Genomic DNA, 21452 nt, shown 5'->3' on the forward strand with positions numbered 1-21452 from the left:
TACATCATGACCATGAACACATCAGTACATTGTCATAATTCTGCTTAATGAGATTTCAAATTAAAGTTTGCATAAAGAAAATGCTTGATTCTCTGTTCATCAGCTAGTACTTAAAGTTTAGTCATTGTTTTCATCTTTGCTTAGACCATTTTATTAGGAACACTGCGCCTCATTCGTGAAATGCAAGTCATTCATAAAACCACTCTTACAGAAGTTTTTGCATGCATGCATACATTTATAAGAATGGATTGAGAGATGAGTTTCACAGATTGTTTTTCTTGTTTCATGAATGAGGCTCAGCGACAGTGCAGAGAGGCAGATAATAACAGAAGAGCAACAGCCTTCTTTTCATTCCTGCGTTCTATTTCAGGGGTGTTTCTGAGTGAGGATGAGTCGGGACGTCCTTCACTGTCAGCGATCTGCAGCATCTATCAGAGGAGCGCTGATAAAGCCGCAGCCAAACAAAGATAAAACAGATTCCTGACTCTCAGCTCCCTTAAGAGCACAACAGCTTTGTCCTACTTAACTCGAACATTATATAAACTGTTTTCTGTTTAGTATTTCCCATGCAATATTTTCCTAAATTATTATATTATTTTGGAATATATGTATGCACACGACTGTTCAAAGGTTTGGGGTCAGTGAGATTTATATATATATATTCTTTTTGAGTCTCTTTTGCTCACCAAGGCTGCATTTATTTGAACAAAAATACAGTAAAAACAGTAATATTGTGAAATATTATTAAGATTTAAAATAGCTGTTTTCTATGTGAATAGATTGTAAAATGTAATTTATTTCTGTGATGCGCAGCTGTATTTTCAGCATCATTACTCCAGTCTTCAGTGTCACATGATCTTCAGAAATCATTCTAATATGACGATTTGCTGCTCAAGAAACATTTCTGATTATTATCAATGTTGAATATAGTTTAATATTTAAAACCATAAACAAATTTTTTCAGGATTCTTTGATAAATAGAAAGCATTTAATTGAAATGGAAATCTTTAGTAACATTATAAATGTCTTTACTGCCACTTTACTGCTTATTTGCTGAATAAAAATATTAATTTATGAAGTTACTTTTGATCAATTTAATGTGCCCTTACTAAATACAAGCATTCATTTCTAAAAAAGAAAAAAAAGATATCTTATATATGAATATGAATATATACATATATATATATATACATATATATACATATATATACATATATATACATATATATATATATATATATATATGCATTCCATTCCATTTTCCCCATTACAAATTATATTATTAGCATAACAATTTGACAAAAAATAAAAAAATCTGTGTGGTCTCAGGCTTTTGGGGCCCCACCGCATAATTTCTCTAAATCATGAATCACATAAACAATGTGTGTATGTATAATATATGATGTATCACATTGCATTAATTGCAAAGAAAATGTGAAGGCCATGCTTAATGCTAGAGGTATGTGTAATGTGTCTAATGTTGAAACAATCAGGGAGGTGTTTGTTGTCTATATAAGGGTATCAACAACTAAAGGTCTTGTTACTGACCCCACACCACTTTTAACTCTTGATAAAAACCCTGTCCCTGTGTTCTTTCCTTTCACATCCTTATTTGGATCTCCGTAACTCTCTATAAAAACCCAGCACTAGTGGTTTGTGTCTCTAAAGTTTCCTCAGCCGAGGTGTGCTCATCAAATCTCACTGTACCTGGAAATCTCAAGCAGTCACTATGGGTGATGCTATGATGGCAGAGTTCGGAAAGGCTGCTCCATTCCTGAGGAAGTCGGATAAAGAGCGTCTGGAAGCTCAGACAAGAGCCTTTGACATCAAGACTGAATGCTTTGTTGTGGATGAAAAGATGGAGTATGTGAAGGGGCAAATTGTCAGCAAGGAAGGAGGGAAGGTCACTGTTAAGACTGAGGATGGGAGGACAGTGACTGTCAAGGACGGAGACGTCCATCCCCAGAACCCACCTAAATTCGATAAAATCGAAGACATGGCGATGCTTACTTTCCTTCACGAGCCTGCAGTGCTGTTCAACCTCAAAGAGCGCTATGCAGCCTGGATGATCTACACCTACTCTGGGCTGTTCTGTGCAACCGTCAACCCTTACAAGTGGTTACCCGTGTACGACTCAGAAGTAGTCACTGCTTACAGAGGTAAGAAGAGATCAGAGGCCCCACCTCACATCTTTTCTATCTCAGATAATGCTTATCAATACATGCTAACTGACCGGGAGAACCAGTCCATCCTTATCACCGGAGAATCCGGTGCTGGGAAGACCGTCAACACCAAGAGAGTCATCCAGTATTTTGCAAGCATTGCTGCTGCTGGTGGAGCGACTGGAAAGAAAGACTCCAGCAAGGGAACCCTGGAGGATCAAATTATTCAGGCTAACCCTGCACTTGAGGCTTTTGGCAATGCTAAAACACTGAGAAATGACAACTCATCTCGCTTTGGGAAATTCATCCGCATTCATTTTGGGACAAGCGGTAAACTCTCCTCCGCTGATATTGAAACGTACCTGCTGGAGAAGTCTCGGGTAACCTTCCAACTAAAAGCTGAAAGGAACTACCATATCTTCTTCCAAATACTGTCCAATGAAAAGCCTGAACTACTGGACATGATGTTAATAACCAATAATCCATATGACTACTCTTACATCTCCCAAGGAGAAGTATCCGTCGCGTCCATCAATGACAATGAGGAGCTGGTTGCTACTGACAAGGCATTTGATGTACTTGGCTTCACGGCCGAAGAAAAGATGGGAGTCTACAAGCTGACAGGTGCTATCATGCACTATGGCAATATGAAATTCAAACAGAAACAGCGTGAAGAGCAGGCAGAGCCTGACGGTACTGAAGATGCAGATAAGGCAGCTTATCTAATGGGGCTGAACTCTGCTGACCTGCTCAAAGGACTCTGCCATCCAAGGGTCAAGGTAGGCAATGAGTATGTCACAAAAGGACAGAGTGTGGACCAAGTGTATTACTCAATTGGTGCACTGGCAAAGTCAGTGTATGAGAAAATGTTCAGCTGGATGGTGGTAAGAATTAACCACTCTCTTGTCACAAAGCAACATCGCCAGCATTTCATCGGTGTGCTAGACATTGCTGGCTTTGAGATCTTTGATTTCAACACATTTGAACAACTCTGCATCAATTTCACAAATGAAAAGCTGCAACAGTTTTTCAATCACCACATGTTCGTCCTGGAACAAGAGGAATACAAAAAAGAGGGGATTGACTGGGAGTTCATTGACTTCGGGATGGATCTGCAAGCCTGCATCGATCTGATTGAGAAACCCCTAGGGATCATGTCCATTCTGGAGGAAGAGTGCATGTTTCCAAAGGCCAGTGATCAGACATTCAAAGCAAAGTTATATGACAACCATCTGGGCAAGACAAACATTTTCCAAAAGCCACGAGTTGTGAAGGGAAAGGCAGAAGCACACTTTGCCTTAGCCCATTATGCAGGTACTGTGGACTATAACATTTCTGGCTGGTTGGTGAAGAACAAAGACCCACTGAATGAAACCGTAGTTGGGCTATATCAGAAATCCTCTTTGAAGTTGTTGAGTCATCTATTCTCAAATTATGCAGGAGGAGATGCAGCAGAAAAGTCAGGTGGGAAAGGGGCCAAGAAAAAGGGGTCATCTTTTCAGACAGTGTCCGCTCTGCACAGAGAAAACCTTAACAAATTAATGACCAATCTGAAAACCACAAACCCACACTTTGTCCGATGTCTGATTCCAAATGAGAGCAAAACTCCTGGAATCATGGACAACTGTCTGGTCATGCACCAGCTTCGCTGCAATGGTGTACTGGAGGGTATCAGGATTTGCAGGAAAGGTTTCCCAAACAGGATCCTCTATGGTGATTTCAAACAGAGGTACAGAATCCTAAATGCATCTGCCATCCCAGAAGGTCAGTTCATTGAAAACAAGAAAAGTGCCGAGAAGCTGTTAGGCTCACTAGACATCGATCACACGCAATACAAATTTGGCCACACAAAAGTCTTTTTTAAAGCTGGCCTGCTTGGTATGTTAGAAGAGATGCGAGATGACCAACTCGCTCGTATCCTCACTAGGATCCAAGCTTATGCTCGTGGATTACTGATGAGAGTCGAGTATCAGAAACTTGTGGAACGTAGAGATGCCCTCATGGTCATCCAGTGGAACCTTCGTTCCTTCCTTGGTGTGAAAAACTGGCCATGGATGAAACTGTTCTTTAAGATAAAACCTTTGCTAAGGAGTGCGGAGTCTGAAAAGGAGATGGCAAACATGAAGGATGAATTCAATACGTTAAAAGAAGCTTTGGAGAAATCTGAGGCCAGGAGGAAAGAGTTAGAAGAGAAAATGGTCACTCTTCTTCAAGAGAAGAATGATTTGCTTCTTCAGGTGCAATCAGAGCAGGACACGCTAATGGATGCCGAAGAACGATGTGAACAGCTCATAAAAAGCAAAATCCAGCTAGAAGCTAAAGTCAAAGAGCTGTCAGAACGTATAGAGGATGAGGAAGAGATAAATGCAGACCTCACAGTCAAGAAACGCAAGTTGGAGGATGAATGTTCTGAGCTCAAGAAAGATATAGATGACCTGGAGCTGACATTGGCCAAGGTGGAAAAGGAAAAACATGCCATTGAAAACAAAGTGAAGAATCTGACTGAGGAAATGGCATCCCTTGATGAAAACATAATGAAACTCACCAAAGAGAAAAAAGCTCTACAAGAGGCTCACCAGCAAACACTGGATGACCTTCAAAGTGAGGAGGACAAAGTAAATACATTGACAAAAGCAAAAGCTAAGCTTGAACAACAGGTGGATGACCTTGAGGGCTCATTGGAACAAGAAAAAAAAGTCAGGATGGACTTGGAGCGTATCAAGAGAAAAATGGAAGGAGACGTGAAACTGACTCAGGAGAGTGTAATGGACTTGGAGAATGACAAACAGCAACTAGAGGAAAAACTTAAAAAGAAAGACTTCGAAATTAATCAGCTGAACGGAAAGATTGAAGATGAGCAAACAGCTTCAGCACAGTTGCAGAAAAAATTTAAAGAAAATCAAGCTCGAATTGAAGAACTGGAGGAGGAGCTGGATGCGGAGCGTGCGGCTCGTGCAAAGGTGGAGAAACAACGATCGGATATTTCTCGAGAACTGGAGGACATCAGTGAGCGCCTAGAGGAGGCAGGTGGGGCCACAGGTGCTCAGGTAGAACTCAATAAAAAAAGGGAGGCAGAGTTTCAAAAGTTACGCAGGGACCTTGAGGAAGCCACCCTTCACCATGAGGTCACCACTGCCTCCCTTCGGAAGAAGCATGCAGACAGTGTGGCTGAACTAGGGGAACAGATTGACAATTTGCAAAGGGTCAAACAAAAGTTAGAGAAAGAAAAAGTTGAATTCAAGTTGGAATTGGATGACCTTTCCTCGAACATGGAGAGTGTGGTAAAGGCCAAGGTAAATCTTGAAAAGATGTGCCGTTCACTGGAAGATCAGATGAATGAGCATAGGTCAAAAGCTGAAGAAGCACAGAGAGCACTGAATGATACGTCTACCCAGAAAGCCAAGTTGCTGACTGAAAATGGGGAACTTGGACGACAATTCGAGGAGAAGGAATGTCTGATTTCCCAACTCACTAGAGGAAAGACCTCCTACACCCAGCAACTTGAAGACCTGAAAAGGCAACTTGAGGAAGAGGTGAAAGCAAAGAGTGCTCTTGCTCATGCTGTACAGTCAGCCCGTCACGATTGTGACTTACTAAGAGAGCAATTTGAAGAGGAACAAGAAGCAAAAGCTGAGCTCCAACGGGCATTATCCAAGGCCAATACAGAGGTAGCAACATGGAGGGCAAGGTATGAGACTGACGGAATTCAGAGAACGGAGGAACTGGAGGAAGCCAAGAAGAAACTTGTACAAAAATTGCAAGAAGCAGAGGAAGCAGTGGAAGCAGTGAATGCAAAGTGTTCTTCTCTTGAGAAAACAAAACATCGGCTGCAAAATGAGATTGAGGATCTGATGCTAGATCTTGAACGGTCAAATGCAGCATCTGCGGCCCTGGACAAAAAACAGAGATCCTTTGACAAAGTCATTGCAGAGTGGAAGCAAAAGTATGAAGAGTCACAATGTGAGCTTGAGGGAGCACAAAAGGAAGCCCGCAGCTTAAGTACAGAGCTCTTTAAACTGAAGAATTCTTATGAAGAAACGCTAGATCACCTTGAGACTGTCAAGAGGGAAAACAAGAATCTACAGGAGGAGATCTCAGACTTAACAGATCAAGTGAGTGAAGGACGAAAGTGTGTTCATGAGTTAGAAAAACTGAGGAAACAGCTGGAACAGGAGAAAGCAAAGTTGCAGTCTGCACTAGAAGAAGCTGATGCTTCAGTCGAGCATGAAGAAGGTGAGATCCTACGAGCTCAGCTGGAATTCAACCAGTTGAAGGCAGATGTTGAGCGCAAGATGGCTGAGAAGGATGAGGAAATGGAACAAGCAAAAAGAAACTACCAGCGTATGATTGAATCCTTGCAGGCGTCTCTTGAGGCAGAGACTAGAAGCCGTAACGAGGCCTTAAGAGTAAAAAAGAAGATGGAGGGAGACCTTAATGAAATGGAAATTCAATTGAGCCAGGCCAACAGGCAGGCAGCTGATGCCCAGAAGCAGCTGAAGATGATCCAGTCATGCTTAAAGGACACTCAACTACAGCTGGACGACACACTTCACAGTAATGATGATCTCAAAGAAAACATTGCACTGTTGGAGCGCAGAAACAACCTGATTCAAGCAGAACTAGAAGAACTGAGAGCAGTGCTGGAACAAACAGAGAGGTGTCGCAAACTAGCTGAACATGAACTTACTGAAGCAACTGAGAGGATGCAACTCTTACACTCCCAAAACACTAGCCTCATCAACCAAAAGAAAAAACAAGAATCTGATCTGCTTCAGTTGCAAAATGAAATGGAGGAGCTAGTGCAAGAGAATCGCAATGCAGAAGAAAAGGCAAAGAAAGCCATTACTGATGCAGCTATGATGGCCGAAGAGTTAAAGAAGGAACAAGACACTAGTGCACACCTTGAAAGGATGAAAAAGAACATGGAACAGACCATTAAGGACCTACAGCACCGTCTAGATGAAGCAGAGCAAGTAGCAATGAAAGGAGGGAAAAAGCAGCTACAGAAAATGGAGGCACGTATCCGTGAGCTTGAGAATGAGTTGGATGCAGAGCAAAAGCGAGGTTCAGAGTCCATTAAAAGTGTGAGAAAGTATGAGCGACGCATAAAAGAGCTGACTTATCAGACAGACGAGGATCGCAAGAACCTGGCAAGACTGCAAGACTTAGCGGACAAACTACAACTGAAAGTTAAATCTTACAAACGTTCTGCTGAAGAAGCCGAGGAACAGGCAAATGCCAACTTGGCCAAATTACGAAAACTGCAGCACGAGCTGGAAGAGGCAGAAGAGCGGGCAGACATTGCAGAATCTCAAGTAAACAAGCTGCGTGCTAAAACTAGAGATGGTGTACCTGGAAAAAAATCCCAGGATGAGTAATGTGTCTTGAGTAGTGTAATCTAACCTAGACTTGTTTGTTCACTAGTTTTAAGATTAGAATCAGGAATCCCTCTAAAGAATTGATACGTCCCTTTTGTTCTATTTCTGTTTTCTTTTGTTTTGGGAGGTGTTTGTGTGTCTCTGTCCAGGAAGAACGATTGGTTCCTGCAGTCTAATTGGTGCCACGCCCTGCCCAGTCAGCTGACTCCTAGCTGCCTATAAAAGCCTCCTTCACCACTTCCTGCATCAGCCTTGTGCTCACTTGCTGTTTGCTCTGCTTGACCCTGCTAGTTAGTTACAGACATGTTAGTAAGACTAAGAGTATCTCTGTGTTTATTTGAGTGTTTGCCTGTGAGAGATTGATTGTTGTTTGTTAGTTTGCTTAGCACACTCATTTGTAATACCGACCACCGCATGTTCTTTGGCCTTGATTCTGGATTGCCCTGTTTGCTCACCTTTGTAAATAATTGTGCATAACGTTCTGGGGAAGTAGGGAGAGCGACGCCATTTTTGTTGGAACCTTTTATTGATTGCTTTTGGATAGGGAGGTAGGGAATTGTATTTTCTTTTCTTGCTTAGCACACTCATTTGTAATACCGACCACTGCATGTTCTTTGGCCTTGATTCTGGATTGCCCCTGTTTGCTCACCTTTGTAAATAATTGTGCATAACGTTCTGGGGAAGTAGGGAGAGCGACGCCATTTTTGTTGGAACCTTTTATTGATTGCTTTTGGATAGGGAGGTAGGGAATTGTATTTTCTTTTCTTTTCTTTTGTGAACTAGGGTAGTTAGAGGTACAAGAATTAGTTGGTTTTTGTTTGTCCTTTTGGCGCCCTTACCCTAGATGGGGCGTAACAAGGATTAAACATTAGTCAAACCATAAATATAATTGAAAAAACAAAAAACAAAGGCAATACTCAATAATGAATGTTTTGGCTAATAATTTGAAATGTATTTTCATGTTGAAACTGAAATAAAATACTTTTAAAATCACAGAATCTCATTCTTGTGTTTATCACACCACATGACATGTCAACATCAATTGACAACAAGTTATATATTATATATATATATATAAAGACAAAAAAGACAAGACTTATTAGTTATCCCATTTATTTTCACATATTTTAGCTGACCAAAAGCAATTGGTAAATTGGATGAGGCCAACCACTTTTCAAATGGGAGCAGCACAGAACAGTTTTTTATACAAAAATAAGACAAACATTTGATCAGATTCAGTACAGTTCTATCTGTTCAGCAACAGCAGTAACAACAAACTTGAAAAATAAAGAAAACAAACTATTCAAATTGAAACCACTTTAGTACTTCTGCAACCAATCTAACTCCGTAACATACAGTTTATTTACATTTCTCACAGATATCACACAAAACATATTTTGTTTTCAATGCATCTGTCTAAACTTCCCTTTTTAATGGAATACTACATATTTACATTTAATACAACATACAATCTGTAACCATTACAGAAACCTCTTCTGTCTGTTATACACTTCTTTCCCAAGTGTATGTTTTAGTCTCCTACCTTCAGTACTTTGAAATCTAACATATGCAAATCTATATACACATCTTTCTATATGCTGAGAAAATTCCAGCCTCGATATATACAAGCATAAAATATATTGATCTTACAGTATAACTCAAGAGACAACCCACATGCTTCAGTCAATCAAAAGATGTTATTTAAACACAGCAGGTCATTTAAAACTCTAATAGCAGTATAGATATAGTTACAGTGGACGTCCACTGGGGCAGATACAACTTGTATCCCAACACTTTAATAAGTTACAGAAAACATGCAAATACTGCATTAATTTTGTAGATAAACCATAATTTCAGGGCAGAAGACGCTTGGACAAGGAAAGTACTCATAACTTACACTGAGGGGACAGAATTTGATTTGTCGGACAAAAACCTTTGGTTCATTCTCTTTTCAGTACACCAGCAACCAAATGAATTCAAGCTAATACAATTCAAGTAGATGATATCAACAGTTCCTCAGACATCATATTAGTGATAGTGATTTAGAAACTTGGGAACATTGGCAAATGTAATTTGGTGTCTACCATATTCATTGCACAGCTTGAAAAGTGGGCCAAGATATCGTAACCTTTCAATTTCACCAGGAGCTTCCACTAAAAGGAGGTTCTCACTCCTCAGATTAAAAACATCATAATAACAAAGACTATCTTCTCCAGTGCCAAAGTCATATTTGTCCATGCCTGGGTGGGGTTGAGAGTACAAATTTAATCTTTTGTCCGGGGTATTAACTTAGTCAGGGTAGAGGCCATGTTAGATTAGATGCAAACAAAAACAAGGCTGAGAAGGACCTTGGTAACTAACTTTCCAAAAAGCATCTTTCCAGTGGACCAAAACCTCTGGAAACACACTATAACCTTAAGACGGCACAACCTACATCCAATGGGCTACACGTCTACACATTACAGTCTCTTTTCATTCACATCAATTGGTGTCCACCCTAACTAAACTTGATGCATGTTTGGGAGGATTTGTTTAGACACTGGTTTCTCTTCAGTGTAGCAATAATTTGCAATGACAAAGCAAGTTTTTCTAGTTCTGCCAAGTAACAACAGAAGGAGCTGTTGATTACATCAACATGCAAATTCTTACTTTCACAGGTCGGATACTTTCAGCTCTCGTAAGGCAGACACAGGGAACGTGTTTGTTAAATATCATTGAATATAAAAATACGTTTACAAATGCAGAGCTCAAGTCAGTGTACAGATAGAAAGGTTGTGCAATTCTGTTTACACTGGACAGATGTGCTGACTGCACAGCAGCTGTTCGTTTAGTTTAGTAACAGGTCAGCCATGATTTGGGAAGTGCTACAAGCTAGTTGATATCCCAGAGAGATGAGGTTACTCACAGACTGGATGGTTGCACTTGCTGCTGCAACGGCGCGTGATGCGGACCCGGAGCAGCTTCGCAATCTTTCGGACCGTCGTTCGGACGTACGTACAAAAGGAAGAGGGTGACCGTCGCGAAAGTGGTTGCGTTAACTGGAAAAGCCCGTAAAAGAGTGGAAGTAAGTCCACGCGTGAAAACCCGCCAACCTTCGCGCTGGATGCTCTTCCTCGTGCAGTCCATGATGCTGCTGTACTGGTAGTTTCCGCCAACCCCGTCAGCCTGGAGCCGGGATTTTATCACGTCCACCGGGTATGTCGAAAGCCAGGACGCGATTCCCGACATGCCGCCGGCGAACAGCAGTTTGGGAATCATGTACGGGTCCTCCGGCTCGCATCCCAGCGAACGCGTCAGGAGGTCGTAAGCGAGGAAGTAAACGCCGAAGCCCGGCGTCTCCCGGATAAGAGTCGTAACCATTCCCCGGTTGACTCCCCGCAAGCCCTGGCGCTGATAAATGCGAGCCAAGCAGTCCAGCGAGTTTTTGTAGACCTTCCGAGAGGACGACTTCTTCTCGCCCGTTCCTTGCATCTGCATTCGGGTCTTGGCCAGTTCCATCGGGCAGCAGATCACACACTGGATGGCGCCGGCCGCTGCTCCGGCTAGGAACTGGTTCATAGGTGTATCCTCACTCAACATGCGCATGGTGTTACCCTGAACACCAAAGACGATGGCGTTGATGAACGTCAGGCCCATCATGGGCGACCCAATGCCTTTATAAAGGCCAAACATCTGCGGAGAAGGTTAAGCAAAGTGATCCAAGCTGCATTTATTTGCATGCATAAATGCAAAGATATCAAAGACAGCACCAGAGGCATCAAATATTTGAGTAATTAAAAAAAAAAAAATTTAATCATTTTATGCCGTATCAGCATCAACGACTATCTCCATGGCACTCGAGAATGATAAAATACACAAGTCTTAAGAACTATACTTCAATGACTTGTATAAAATAATTTAACAATATTTACTGTAAAACTGTAAAAAAGTAACGAAATAATATATCATTTAAATAATAAGTATTAATAAAGTACAATATAAAATGACTAAAATATTAAACAAAATATTAGAATAAAATATTAATTTAAATATTACTGTAGTTTTATTATAAACACTACTATAGTTCAAAGCCAGTGTCTGAAAGGGATTGTCACCCAAAAATTAAGATTGTTATCATTTACTCACCTTCGTCTTTTGAAGTCATTAGGATAAAACAAAAATTTTTATTTTCTAATAATTGAGAAACGAGTAAAATTAGCAATGAAATTGATTAAAATATTTGTAGTTATTACATTTAATAAATAGTAATAAAATAAATTTAAAAAAAATTAAAATTTTTGAACTGTTTAAATTGACTAAGAGTGAAATCATGTCAGTCAAACAAACAAGTAAAATAAATAAACAAATAATCAAAACAATTATATACAATCTTCAATATTGATATTTAATAAAAATTCTAATATTTTCCAAAAAATTTGCATCAAAAATACTAAAATGAGAAAATCTCTAAAGTACAACTAAAGTACAATTAAATGTTTTACTTTAGCTGAAGTCTCTTTTGCGTAGGTAGGACATTTAATGGAGTAAAATGTTTGACACATTTTCTGTACTTGAACTTAAATACAGTTCCTCAGTACTTTTGACACCCTTGACCACACTTACACCGCAACAGAATGTGACCCAGATTTCACGCTTTTCCCCGCGACACAGATCTGGTTTTCAGTGCAAGTGTAAACAGCAAAAAAAATAAATTTATTAAAAATAAAAAAAAATAGTAATACGGAGCTCTTTTTTTCACTAATCCATCATGAATAATTATTTTAAAATGTAACTAAATAATATTATTAAAATATTAATGTAAACAATAATAATGAGTAGTAAATTAAAATATAAATAGTCATAAAAAATAATACTTAAGTAAATTATATACAATAATGTCACAAAAACACAAACAAACAATAACAAAAAGTTATATAACATCAATATATTTCATATTTGTTAAAAATTCTAATATTTTCCAAGGAGAAACAAAAAAAAAAGTCCATTAAATGTACTTTGAGTAAAAACATTTACTCAAATCATTTAATGCTGGAGACTCTAATAAACTAAGTTTTAGAATGAAAGAAGACTTACACAAAAAAAATAAAAAATAAAATAAAAAATAATAAAAAAAATCTATTATAGAAAAATATACAAAAAGTCTTCCTGATTCCGCCACGTCTTCCTCTTCCTCGTCGTCCCTCAGCTCGTGCACAAAATTTCTTTCCTTCTCGCTTCTCTTTGCAGTCCTTCTATCGTTTTTTAAAGTTGTTGACTCTGAACACTTCAATATAGCGCACCCCTTTGGGTTTACACAGATAACGCACATGCATTGAGATCCTGAAACCAGCCTTAATAGTAGTACTTGTTTTCAAACTTGTTACGCTCACAAATCAGAACACACAGGATCTTTTGGTCACAGTTGTGTACTTGTCAAAGAAACTGAACAATTGCTTACCCATGTAGTCTTTGTTAACGCGCAAGGGTCTGTGAATGTAATCTCTATGATATAATTTTTTTCTCTCTCTCTTGCATTTTTCAGCATGTTGATTGCACCACATAAATATATATATATATATATATATATATATATATATAAAGTCAGACTTTAATAGGGTCCACATTTAAATATTCATGTGAACAACCTTTAAAAAAAATCTGAATTGTTTTCATTGACTAGCAGAGTGAAATCAAGTCAAATTTATTTATATAACGCTTTTCACAATACACACCGTTTCAAAGCAGCTTTACAGAAAATCATGATGTTAATGTTTATAATATCTTAATATCTTCATGCCTTACAGTTGCATTTAGTAGATTAGATCTCGCCAATAATATAGTTATATTTTGTGACCCCAAAAAAAAAACATCAGCTAGTTGAGATTTGCTCTATAGTATATATGGCTTTATGTGAGCGTAGGTGTTTGTGCTGCAGTTAAAGAGAAGAACATAAAACCACTGAAGAGTTTTCACTCACTGACTCTTGACGTATGATGGACTGGAAACAATGAAAAGTCCCTCGGTAAAGTGGTTTATCCACACTCTGGACCTGAAGACGAACCTACAGGAGAGACAACCTGATGACTACAAACCCATGATAAAAAGAGCTCGTACTTCAGAGTTTCTTTTGAATATGGAAACAGGTGAAATGCCATTGTGGTTTAGTGGTTGAAGAACAGCGCTGGTTGCAGCCTAGTTTTAAACCTGGCAAGAATTGATTCAATAACACATTTACTGTAAGTCACTTTGAATAAAAACAAATATAAAAAATGTAACCTGTAAAAAATGCTATGCATTACAGCCTAAAAATATAAACAATGAAAAAACAATGGCATAATATCAATCAATTACTTCTCAATTAAGTTCTTCCAAGTAGGGCCTAAATATTCAAGACAGTAAACAGACAGTAGTAAAATAAGAAAGAAGCTGCAAAATAAATAATAAATAAACAATTAAAACAAACATACAAGTGACAGAAATATTATTTTATGTTGTTTTACTTTTATACAGCAGTATTAATAATTCAGAAAATTAATTAAATACATTGATAAATATTTAAATTATAAATCACTCATCAAGTTAGCAATGTATTTATTTTAGTTGAAACACAAGTTAATAACATAATTAGCTAACTATATTAAAGATACAGTATATAAGGGGCATAATCTTTAGAAACAAACTATCAGGTGATTTTGTTTTTAATTATTTATTTTTAGAAATGAGAGCGGTATTTATCTGGCACAAAAATATTATAAAGCATTAAACTTGAACAGATAAATTCACACTAAATAAATGAATAACAAAACTGTAATAAAAAAACAGCAGCATCAAAAAATTATAATCAAAATATTAAATAAATATTAAATTAAAATTTGCCAATTTATTGTGCGTGTGTGTGTGTATGTATATACACATGTATATAAATAAAATTGAATACTATATAAATATAATACAAATGTAATAATATAAATACAAATAAACATAGTTAATAGCGTCACTACTTTTAGTTAGTTACCCTGTGAGCACAGAACCAGTATAATGTTCTTTCACAAAATGATTTATTTAGCAACAGAAGTCATTTTTAAGTCACAGGGTTCAGCATGAAATGGATAGGATGGAGTAAAGTGTCATGACAGAAACAAGCTCCCTGCGTTAAACATCAGCCAAAAATAGCAATGATAAGTGTTTGCTCGTTTGTTTTAAGAGAGTTCCTAAGAAATCAACAGCCGGTTCAGATGACAGATTTGCTCAACCTACGTGCAGCGAAAGCACTCGCACTCGAATAACACGAGTCAATGATTACTAACCTTAACCGTGTCAAAAGGATGTCCGACGAGGACCCCGGCAGCACCTGGACAGAAAAGAGAAATAATGCTTAACTATTGAGCAACATACACTGTATACCTATAGAAACCTGTTTGCGTCACTTAATAAAAAAATTGCAATTTTTCTCAAAATTATAACTTTTTCATTGAATTCTTAGTTTACTACTTGCAAATCTGAGTTTGTATCTCTTTTTTCTCCAAAAACATCTTGCTTGATTCTCAGAGTTTCAGAGAGTGCGACCCGCGATTCAGAGAGTGCGACCCGCGATTCAGAGTGTACGACCCGCGATTCAGAGAGTGCGACCCGCGATTCAGAGAGTGCGACCCGCGATTCAGAGTGTACGACCCGCGATTCAGAGAGTGCGACCCGCAATTCAGAGTTTACGACTCGCAATTCTGACTAAAAACAAAAATCAGGTATATAACATTTCCTACACTTGTATGCTGCATTGCCCCATGACCACATTTAGCGCTGAATTTTGCATAAAACTGTTGTAAGCACAGCTGTATATGAACAACAGAGTCAATTCTAGGATCTTCAGTGTTTTATTTCCATTCATCATTTTTGGATTCAGCACAACAACTCAGTCAGTCATTGGTTGGCAGACATTGAAAGATGCTAATATAGGACTGGAAATCTCACAGGAGATCTATATGAGCATCTCAGGGTATTACATATCAGCGGTTACTGCTCCATGCCAAGGAGACCAATGACGAATCCACATGGCTGGACGCACATGTGCTTGGGCTGATGGGAGTCAGCCTAGACCGAAGGCGTTGGTCCATACTGACCAATCAAAACATGTCCTTTGCTACAGACTCAAGTCGTCAAATGGGGACAAGAGCCAGGGCTCGACAGTGCGACCATTTCAGTCGCATTTGCGACTGAAAACTACTGCGTGCGACTATGAAATTTTTTTTAGGAGCACCAGTGCGACTGACCCGATCATCATCATACTTGTGATCGCTCAGGGGAGCTTCAAAGGTTTCTACGTGTTTTTGCAGCGTTGAGTAATGTATCACAGACATATCTCACGAATCCTTTCATAAGCAAAGTGAGAGATTCATTGATTACAGATGTGAGATCGAGATGAACTAAGATGAGTGACAGCTTTTAATGATTTTGAAGGGAGGATTCAGAGTGCGACCCGCGATTCAGAGAGCGCGACCCGCGATTCAGAGTGTACGACCCGCGATTCAGAGAGTGCGACCGGCGATTCAGAGAGTACGACCCGCGATTCAGAGAGTGCGACCCGCGATTCAGAGTGTACGACCCGCGATTCAGAGAGTGCGACCGGCGATTCAGAGAGTACGACCCGCGATTCAGAGAGTGCGACCCGCGATTCAGAGTGTACGACCCGCGATTCAGAGAGTGCGACCCGCAATTCAGAGTTTACGACTCGCAATTCTGACTAAAAACAAAAATCAGGTATATAACATTTCCTACACTTGTATGCTGCATTGCCCCATGACCACATTTAGCGCTGAATTTTGCATAAAACTGTTGTAAGCACAGCTGTATATGAACAACAGAGTCAATTCTAGGATCTTCAGTGTTTTATTTCCATCTTTTTGGATTCAGCACAACAACTCAGTCAGTCATTGGTTGGCAGACATTGAAAGATGCTAATATAGGACTGGAAATCTCACAGGAGATCTATATGAGCATCTCAGGGTATTACATATCAGCGGTTACTGCTCCATGCCAAGGAGACCAATGACGAATCCACATGGCTGGACGCACATGTGCTTGGGCTGATGGGAGTCAGCCTAGACCGAAGGCGTTGGTCCATACTGACCAATCAAAACATGTCCTTTGCTACAGACTCAAGTCGTCAAATGGGGACAAGAGCCAGGGCTCGACAGTGCGACCATTTCAGTCGCATTTGCGACTGAAAACTACTGCGTGCGACTATGAAATTTTTTTTAGGAGCACCAGTGCGACTGACCCGATCATCATCATACTTGTGATCGCTCAGGGGAAATATATAAATAATAAAATAAGATATATACACATACATATTAGTACATGCATCTATTTTATTTATTATTGAGTGTGTGTATACACTCACACCCATAATAAATGCCTAATATATAAATAATTAGTATATTTTTTCATAGGTTTTTATATACATATTAGTAGAGGTTGGAAAAAATACTTCAGCTATATTTCTAGTTTTCTAGCTCTAGTTAATTTAAAATGGAAAAAATGACAAGCCACATAATTTAATCATTCATAAACGTAGGGAAACATAAACTGTGGCTTGTCCCCCATGATGCACTGGGCTCATAATGACACCTGTGATGCAACTTTTATGAAGCACTGTGTCTTCACATCTGTAATATGAAACACGAGCCGGTAGGAGCTTTGAGAGAGACGTGGCCCTGTCCCGTGGCTGGGATTGGCTCCTGCAGGGGTTTAAATTAGGAGCACAAGTGCTCCTAAAAAGAAAAGTAAGCGTCGAGCCCTGAGAGCTGACTTAAGATGGCAGTGATGTTATGTAAAACCAAAAAATATATAGATACAGTAAAGGCAAAGAGCAGCACTGAGTGACATACAGAATATATTCACAATATATTTGCTGTTGACACAAAAATGTAACTTGATAAAAATGTAATTCTGAGAGTGTTCAGACAGATGTTTTAATAGTCAGTAAGTTTGATTATATCACTGTTTATTATTAAATATTGTAACATTGGTGCACATAAAAAAGATAAAATATAATTATTACTTGTGTTATTCATTGGTGAAAAACAGCATGGAAAACATGCCTTGTTTATTTTTTATTTACTGATTTAAAAACGTAAAAAAATTAAAACTAATTTTAAACCAATATATGCATATCTTTTATATTTGTTATATATATATATGTAGGGAAACATAAACTGTGGCTTGTCCCCCATGATGCACTGGGCTCATAATGACACCTGTGATGCAACTTTTATGAAGCACTGTGTCTTCACATCTGTAATATGAAACACGAGCCGGTAGGAGCTTTGAGAGAGACGTGGCCCTGTCCCGTGGCTGGGATTGGCTCCTGCAGGGGTGTGTGGGACGCCTCTGCGTTTGACGGGACATGGACAGGCGTTTGGGAGGGGGTTATTCTGGGCTCTTCCGGGAAACACATTTCACAGCAGCTCATGCATGACTGTTATTCGCACAAGAGAACAGGACGACTTCAAGGAGGCTTGTAGGTTACATATTCAATTAAAATCAATCACTCTTACCATTCTGTACACATTTGAAGTATTTCTATCCTGTATCACATTCAAACAATCCGTCAGAGAGAATCTAGCTTGTTTACTACGCTGAAGTCCTGCGCCAATATTCAGATTTGCCTTATCAATAGCTGATTATTAAACTTTCACCTTTACCTACTACACTGATTACAGACTCGCTATTGTGACCAGATCTGTCCAGTTGAGTGCTTATTTGTGACCAAGACCATAATGCAGAAGCATTACAATAGAATTTATAACGAATGCTGAATAAATAATAAAGACTAAACTGTATCTTGTGCAAATGAAACCTATTCAAATTAGTTGTAGAAAACATGGGTACTACATAAATACTGCAACATCATCTGTTAATCAATCAAAAATGTAAACGTTTCGGCTTAAACTGGTTTCCGCCACAGAATAAAAATAAATAAATAAGGTAATTGTGACTATTTATCTCATAACTCAAGACTTTTTTTCTCACATATAATTTATATATAATCGCAAAATTGTGAGATAGAAACACAATTTTAAGAAGAAATGTCTGAATTGTGAGATATAAGTTCGCAACACTCTGAGATAAAAATTCAAAATTATCCTTTTCATTTTTCATTTCATTCCGAGGAAAAAAAGCCAGAAATTTGTGAGAAAGAAAGAAAGAAAAACGTGAGAAAAAAGCAGCAATTACTTACTAAACAAGTTTTTCCACCACAAAGAAAAAGGTTGACACTGTAACCAAATGTAGAACGTTAATCATTCAGCAGCAGTAAAGCAGTCACAATGTAACAGTCTTTACTTCAAAGGCGGCAGAGCAGAATTCCATCACGTGACTCAACCACCTCAACATACAGCTCACTAACAACAAACTGAATTTAATGAATTATAATTATAATTAATTATCATTTATAGCTCACTAACAACAAACTGAATTTAAACTGAATATAAAACCTGAACAGACTGAATATAAAACCAACAGCTAAAAAAGTTACATAGATAGATAGATATGACATGATTGCTCATTTCTAATCTTCAATTATATCAGCTCTTTAGCACATAAAATAGAGTTATCATGTGTGTTTAAGAGATTCAATACATACAAACTCTTATCACGTGTCCAGCGTGACGTGGCTTCCTGCTCCACTACAAATAATTCAGCATGTGTGAATCGATCAAACCGTGTGAATTACATCAACTAACTTCAAAATAAACTCCACACATATGCATGACTGCACTTCAACTGTGTGAACGAGCAGACGGAGTCTGAATGTAAAAAAATACTATCTATATTTTATATAGACGCAGACTGGACGCGGGTTAGACCCTCTTAACAAGCTTATCTAAGTCTTAATCTAGCAGACACGAATGTACTGTACTCTACTGTACTGGTAGAAATGTCTTACCTCCTATGCATCCAGCAAGGAAGTCCATCACTGCTTCAAGCTGACAGAAACAACCGTTCCTTTAGATTAGATGGAGCTCAGATCTGTTTTGAAGAGTTAACTCGAGCTGGTTAGTGTCCTGTGCCGAGTAACCTGTGAGAAGTCTTCAGGTTGTGATGATGCGGTGTAGCGGTAACGCAGCTGGCAGGTCGAGTCTGCGCCAACTGTAAGTCACTAAGCGGGTCGTAGTGGAAAATTTCTCCTACTAGCTTGTCTACCACCTGCTGGGTGCACTGTCTATTTGTGTAGCGGGCTCTGGATGCATGGATGGGTGTCGAGGAGGTGTGTGTGCGTGCGCCCAATCCCGACCCGCGGATTTAAAAAGGATTCCTGTTCCTCCTTGCTTTTCCGTTCACAAGTCAGGTCTTCGCTGTTGGATGGTTACCGAGAACGTCATTGCTAGGTTTTCTTTTTAAATATTCAGTAGTCTAGCCAAGCCATAGGAGGTTGAGCTAATTAATATTCATGACGTGCCTTCGCCGTAGTAGCGCTAGCGCCGGGAATCCGACTCGTTTGAGTGAATCGGTTCGTTCGAATGGTTCATTTAATTGATTCGATCGAACAATTCATTTCGGTTTTTAACTCAGCAAACCCAGATGGCACACATACATCTGCAAGATGTCTGTTAAAGATCGCTGCTTCATCTGGAAAGCATCTGCTGTGTACAAACATCTGATAGATGCATTTAAGATGTCAGTTTTACATCATAAGACATCTTCTAAACGTCTATTTGACATCTGATAGGAAACGTCCTAGATGCGTATTGCAGATGAGCAAACACTCTAAAAATACGTCTTGCAGATGTAAACAGACGTCTGCGTGACGTACGGGTGTGCTATCAGGGATATTGTTATTTTAGATAGATAGACAGACATAAAATAGACCTTGATTTGTTATTTATATTAAAGAGATTCAATAAACCAAACTCGGCTCCTGTGTGATGTGGCTTCCTGCTCCACTATTGAAATTATGTGTGAATCCTATGCATCTAACCTTGTAAGTTACATTAGTAACATAGAACAAAAGTGTTCCTTTTTTTTTTTTTTTAGATAAATAAATATTTGGCACAATACTGCTGTTGTCGCTCTATTTTCAAGCTCATAATTCAGTGACTCTCGAATCGACTCAATAGAATCGTTCAAAAGGAATCGGTTTAAAGATTCATTGCACTAGTAATTTCTCTTCCGCGTTGCATCAGCTTGTTTATGCTGTTTAGGGTCCAAACGCCAATGCTGCAATGCGTGTGCGAATAAATTCAGTCGGTCTGTCATCAATCCGAACTAATTAACTAAAGGTTTATTCATCAAATGCTATAACATACATAATGCAACTAATCACCTGTCATGAGCTTGCAGAATAGAAATACAAAAATGACCAGTTATAAAGTCACATAGAGACGTTCAAATAAATGCACATCGCGTGTTATGCACGTAAAGGCGTCAATAAAAATAAAGTAGCTAATTGCTTTTAAATAAGAGCATGCATAAGCAAACTGGTGCAGTTGCAGAAGAACCACGTGAGAATGAGGGACTGTTACAAAAGCACTAACACCAACAACCTTCACTGGAGCACGACAGTGTCGCATTGTGTAATTATTTATCAGAAACTATGATAATAATGTCATAGGCGTTTAGAATGAATACGGGACGATGCATTTCGCCGAATTTCTTGCAGGATCAGTTGGAGGTACAGTTCAAAGTCTGTTGTTTGTTTGGTTAAATTCTCTGCTATTTTTTTGCAGAGAGATTTGAGAGAAGACCCATACAGTACGTTGAATGTTTTTGATACTAGAGTCTCTGGTGCAGGGTGTACTTGACTGTTTTTTTGCATGAAAGCAAATTAGTGCACATCAGTATGTTTATAAAAAAAAAAATCTAAATGTAATCAAATTTTTAAATTTGCAATAATGTTAGGTCTTCATTGGGCACAATGCTTGTGTTAAATAAAGCA

The 21452-nt window shown here is 38.7% G+C and overlaps 2 protein-coding genes and 1 pseudogene across 3 annotated transcripts in view; 2 read left to right on the plus strand and 1 right to left on the minus strand.

The window, feature by feature from the left end:
* The first annotated feature begins 1267 nt into the window (after positions 1 to 1267).
* Positions 1268 to 8544, plus strand: LOC107728116 (myosin-6 pseudogene; annotated as a pseudogene).
* Positions 8545 to 8642: 98 nt separating this feature from the next.
* Positions 8643 to 19882, minus strand: LOC107728117 (mitochondrial basic amino acids transporter-like). 2 transcript variants are annotated; one of them, XM_016538199.1, is made up of 5 exons: positions 19464 to 19882; positions 18756 to 18792; positions 14827 to 14870; positions 13497 to 13580; positions 8643 to 11212 (listed from the first exon to the last, which is right to left on the minus strand). In XM_016538199.1, the coding sequence occupies exon 5, from the start codon at positions 11210 to 11212 to the stop codon at positions 10442 to 10444; it is 771 nt and encodes a 256-aa protein (XP_016393685.1). In that variant the 5' UTR covers positions 13497 to 13580; positions 14827 to 14870; positions 18756 to 18792; positions 19464 to 19882; the 3' UTR covers positions 8643 to 10441. The 2 variants fall into 2 exon arrangements, with proteins under 2 accessions (XP_016393685.1, XP_016393684.1); XM_016538198.1 differs by lacking the exon at positions 18756 to 18792 and having other exon boundaries at positions 19464 to 19881.
* A 905-nt stretch (positions 19883 to 20787) lies between these two features.
* Positions 20788 to 21452, plus strand: part of slc25a47a (solute carrier family 25 member 47a) — a 17153-nt gene continuing 16488 nt past the window's right edge. The window contains exon 1 of the mRNA XM_016538221.1: positions 20788 to 21188. Within this exon, the coding sequence (XP_016393707.1) occupies positions 21152 to 21188 (37 nt within the window). The 5' untranslated portion in view covers positions 20788 to 21151. The remainder of the gene's footprint in view (positions 21189 to 21452) is intronic.

Source organism: Sinocyclocheilus rhinocerous, unplaced genomic scaffold, assembly GCF_001515625.1.
Source record: "Sinocyclocheilus rhinocerous isolate Xijiao unplaced genomic scaffold, SAMN03320098_v1.1 scaffold936, whole genome shotgun sequence".
Taxonomy (NCBI): domain Eukaryota; kingdom Metazoa; phylum Chordata; class Actinopteri; order Cypriniformes; family Cyprinidae; genus Sinocyclocheilus; species Sinocyclocheilus rhinocerous.

What these genes read in the sequence shown, in the direction of transcription:
- LOC107728117 (XM_016538198.1), bottom strand. Translation starts at nt 19,491, where the DNA reads ATGGACTTCCTTGCTGGATGCATAGGAG. An exon ending in CCTTGCTGGATGCATAGGAG is followed by an intron (nt 14,871 to 19,463) that starts GTAAGACATTTC and finishes TTTTCTGTCCAG; the next exon opens with GTGCTGCCGGGGTCCTCGTC. An exon ending in ATCCTTTTGACACGGTTAAG is followed by an intron (nt 13,581 to 14,826) that starts GTTAGTAATCAT and finishes TCTCTCCTGTAG; the next exon opens with GTTCGTCTTCAGGTCCAGAG.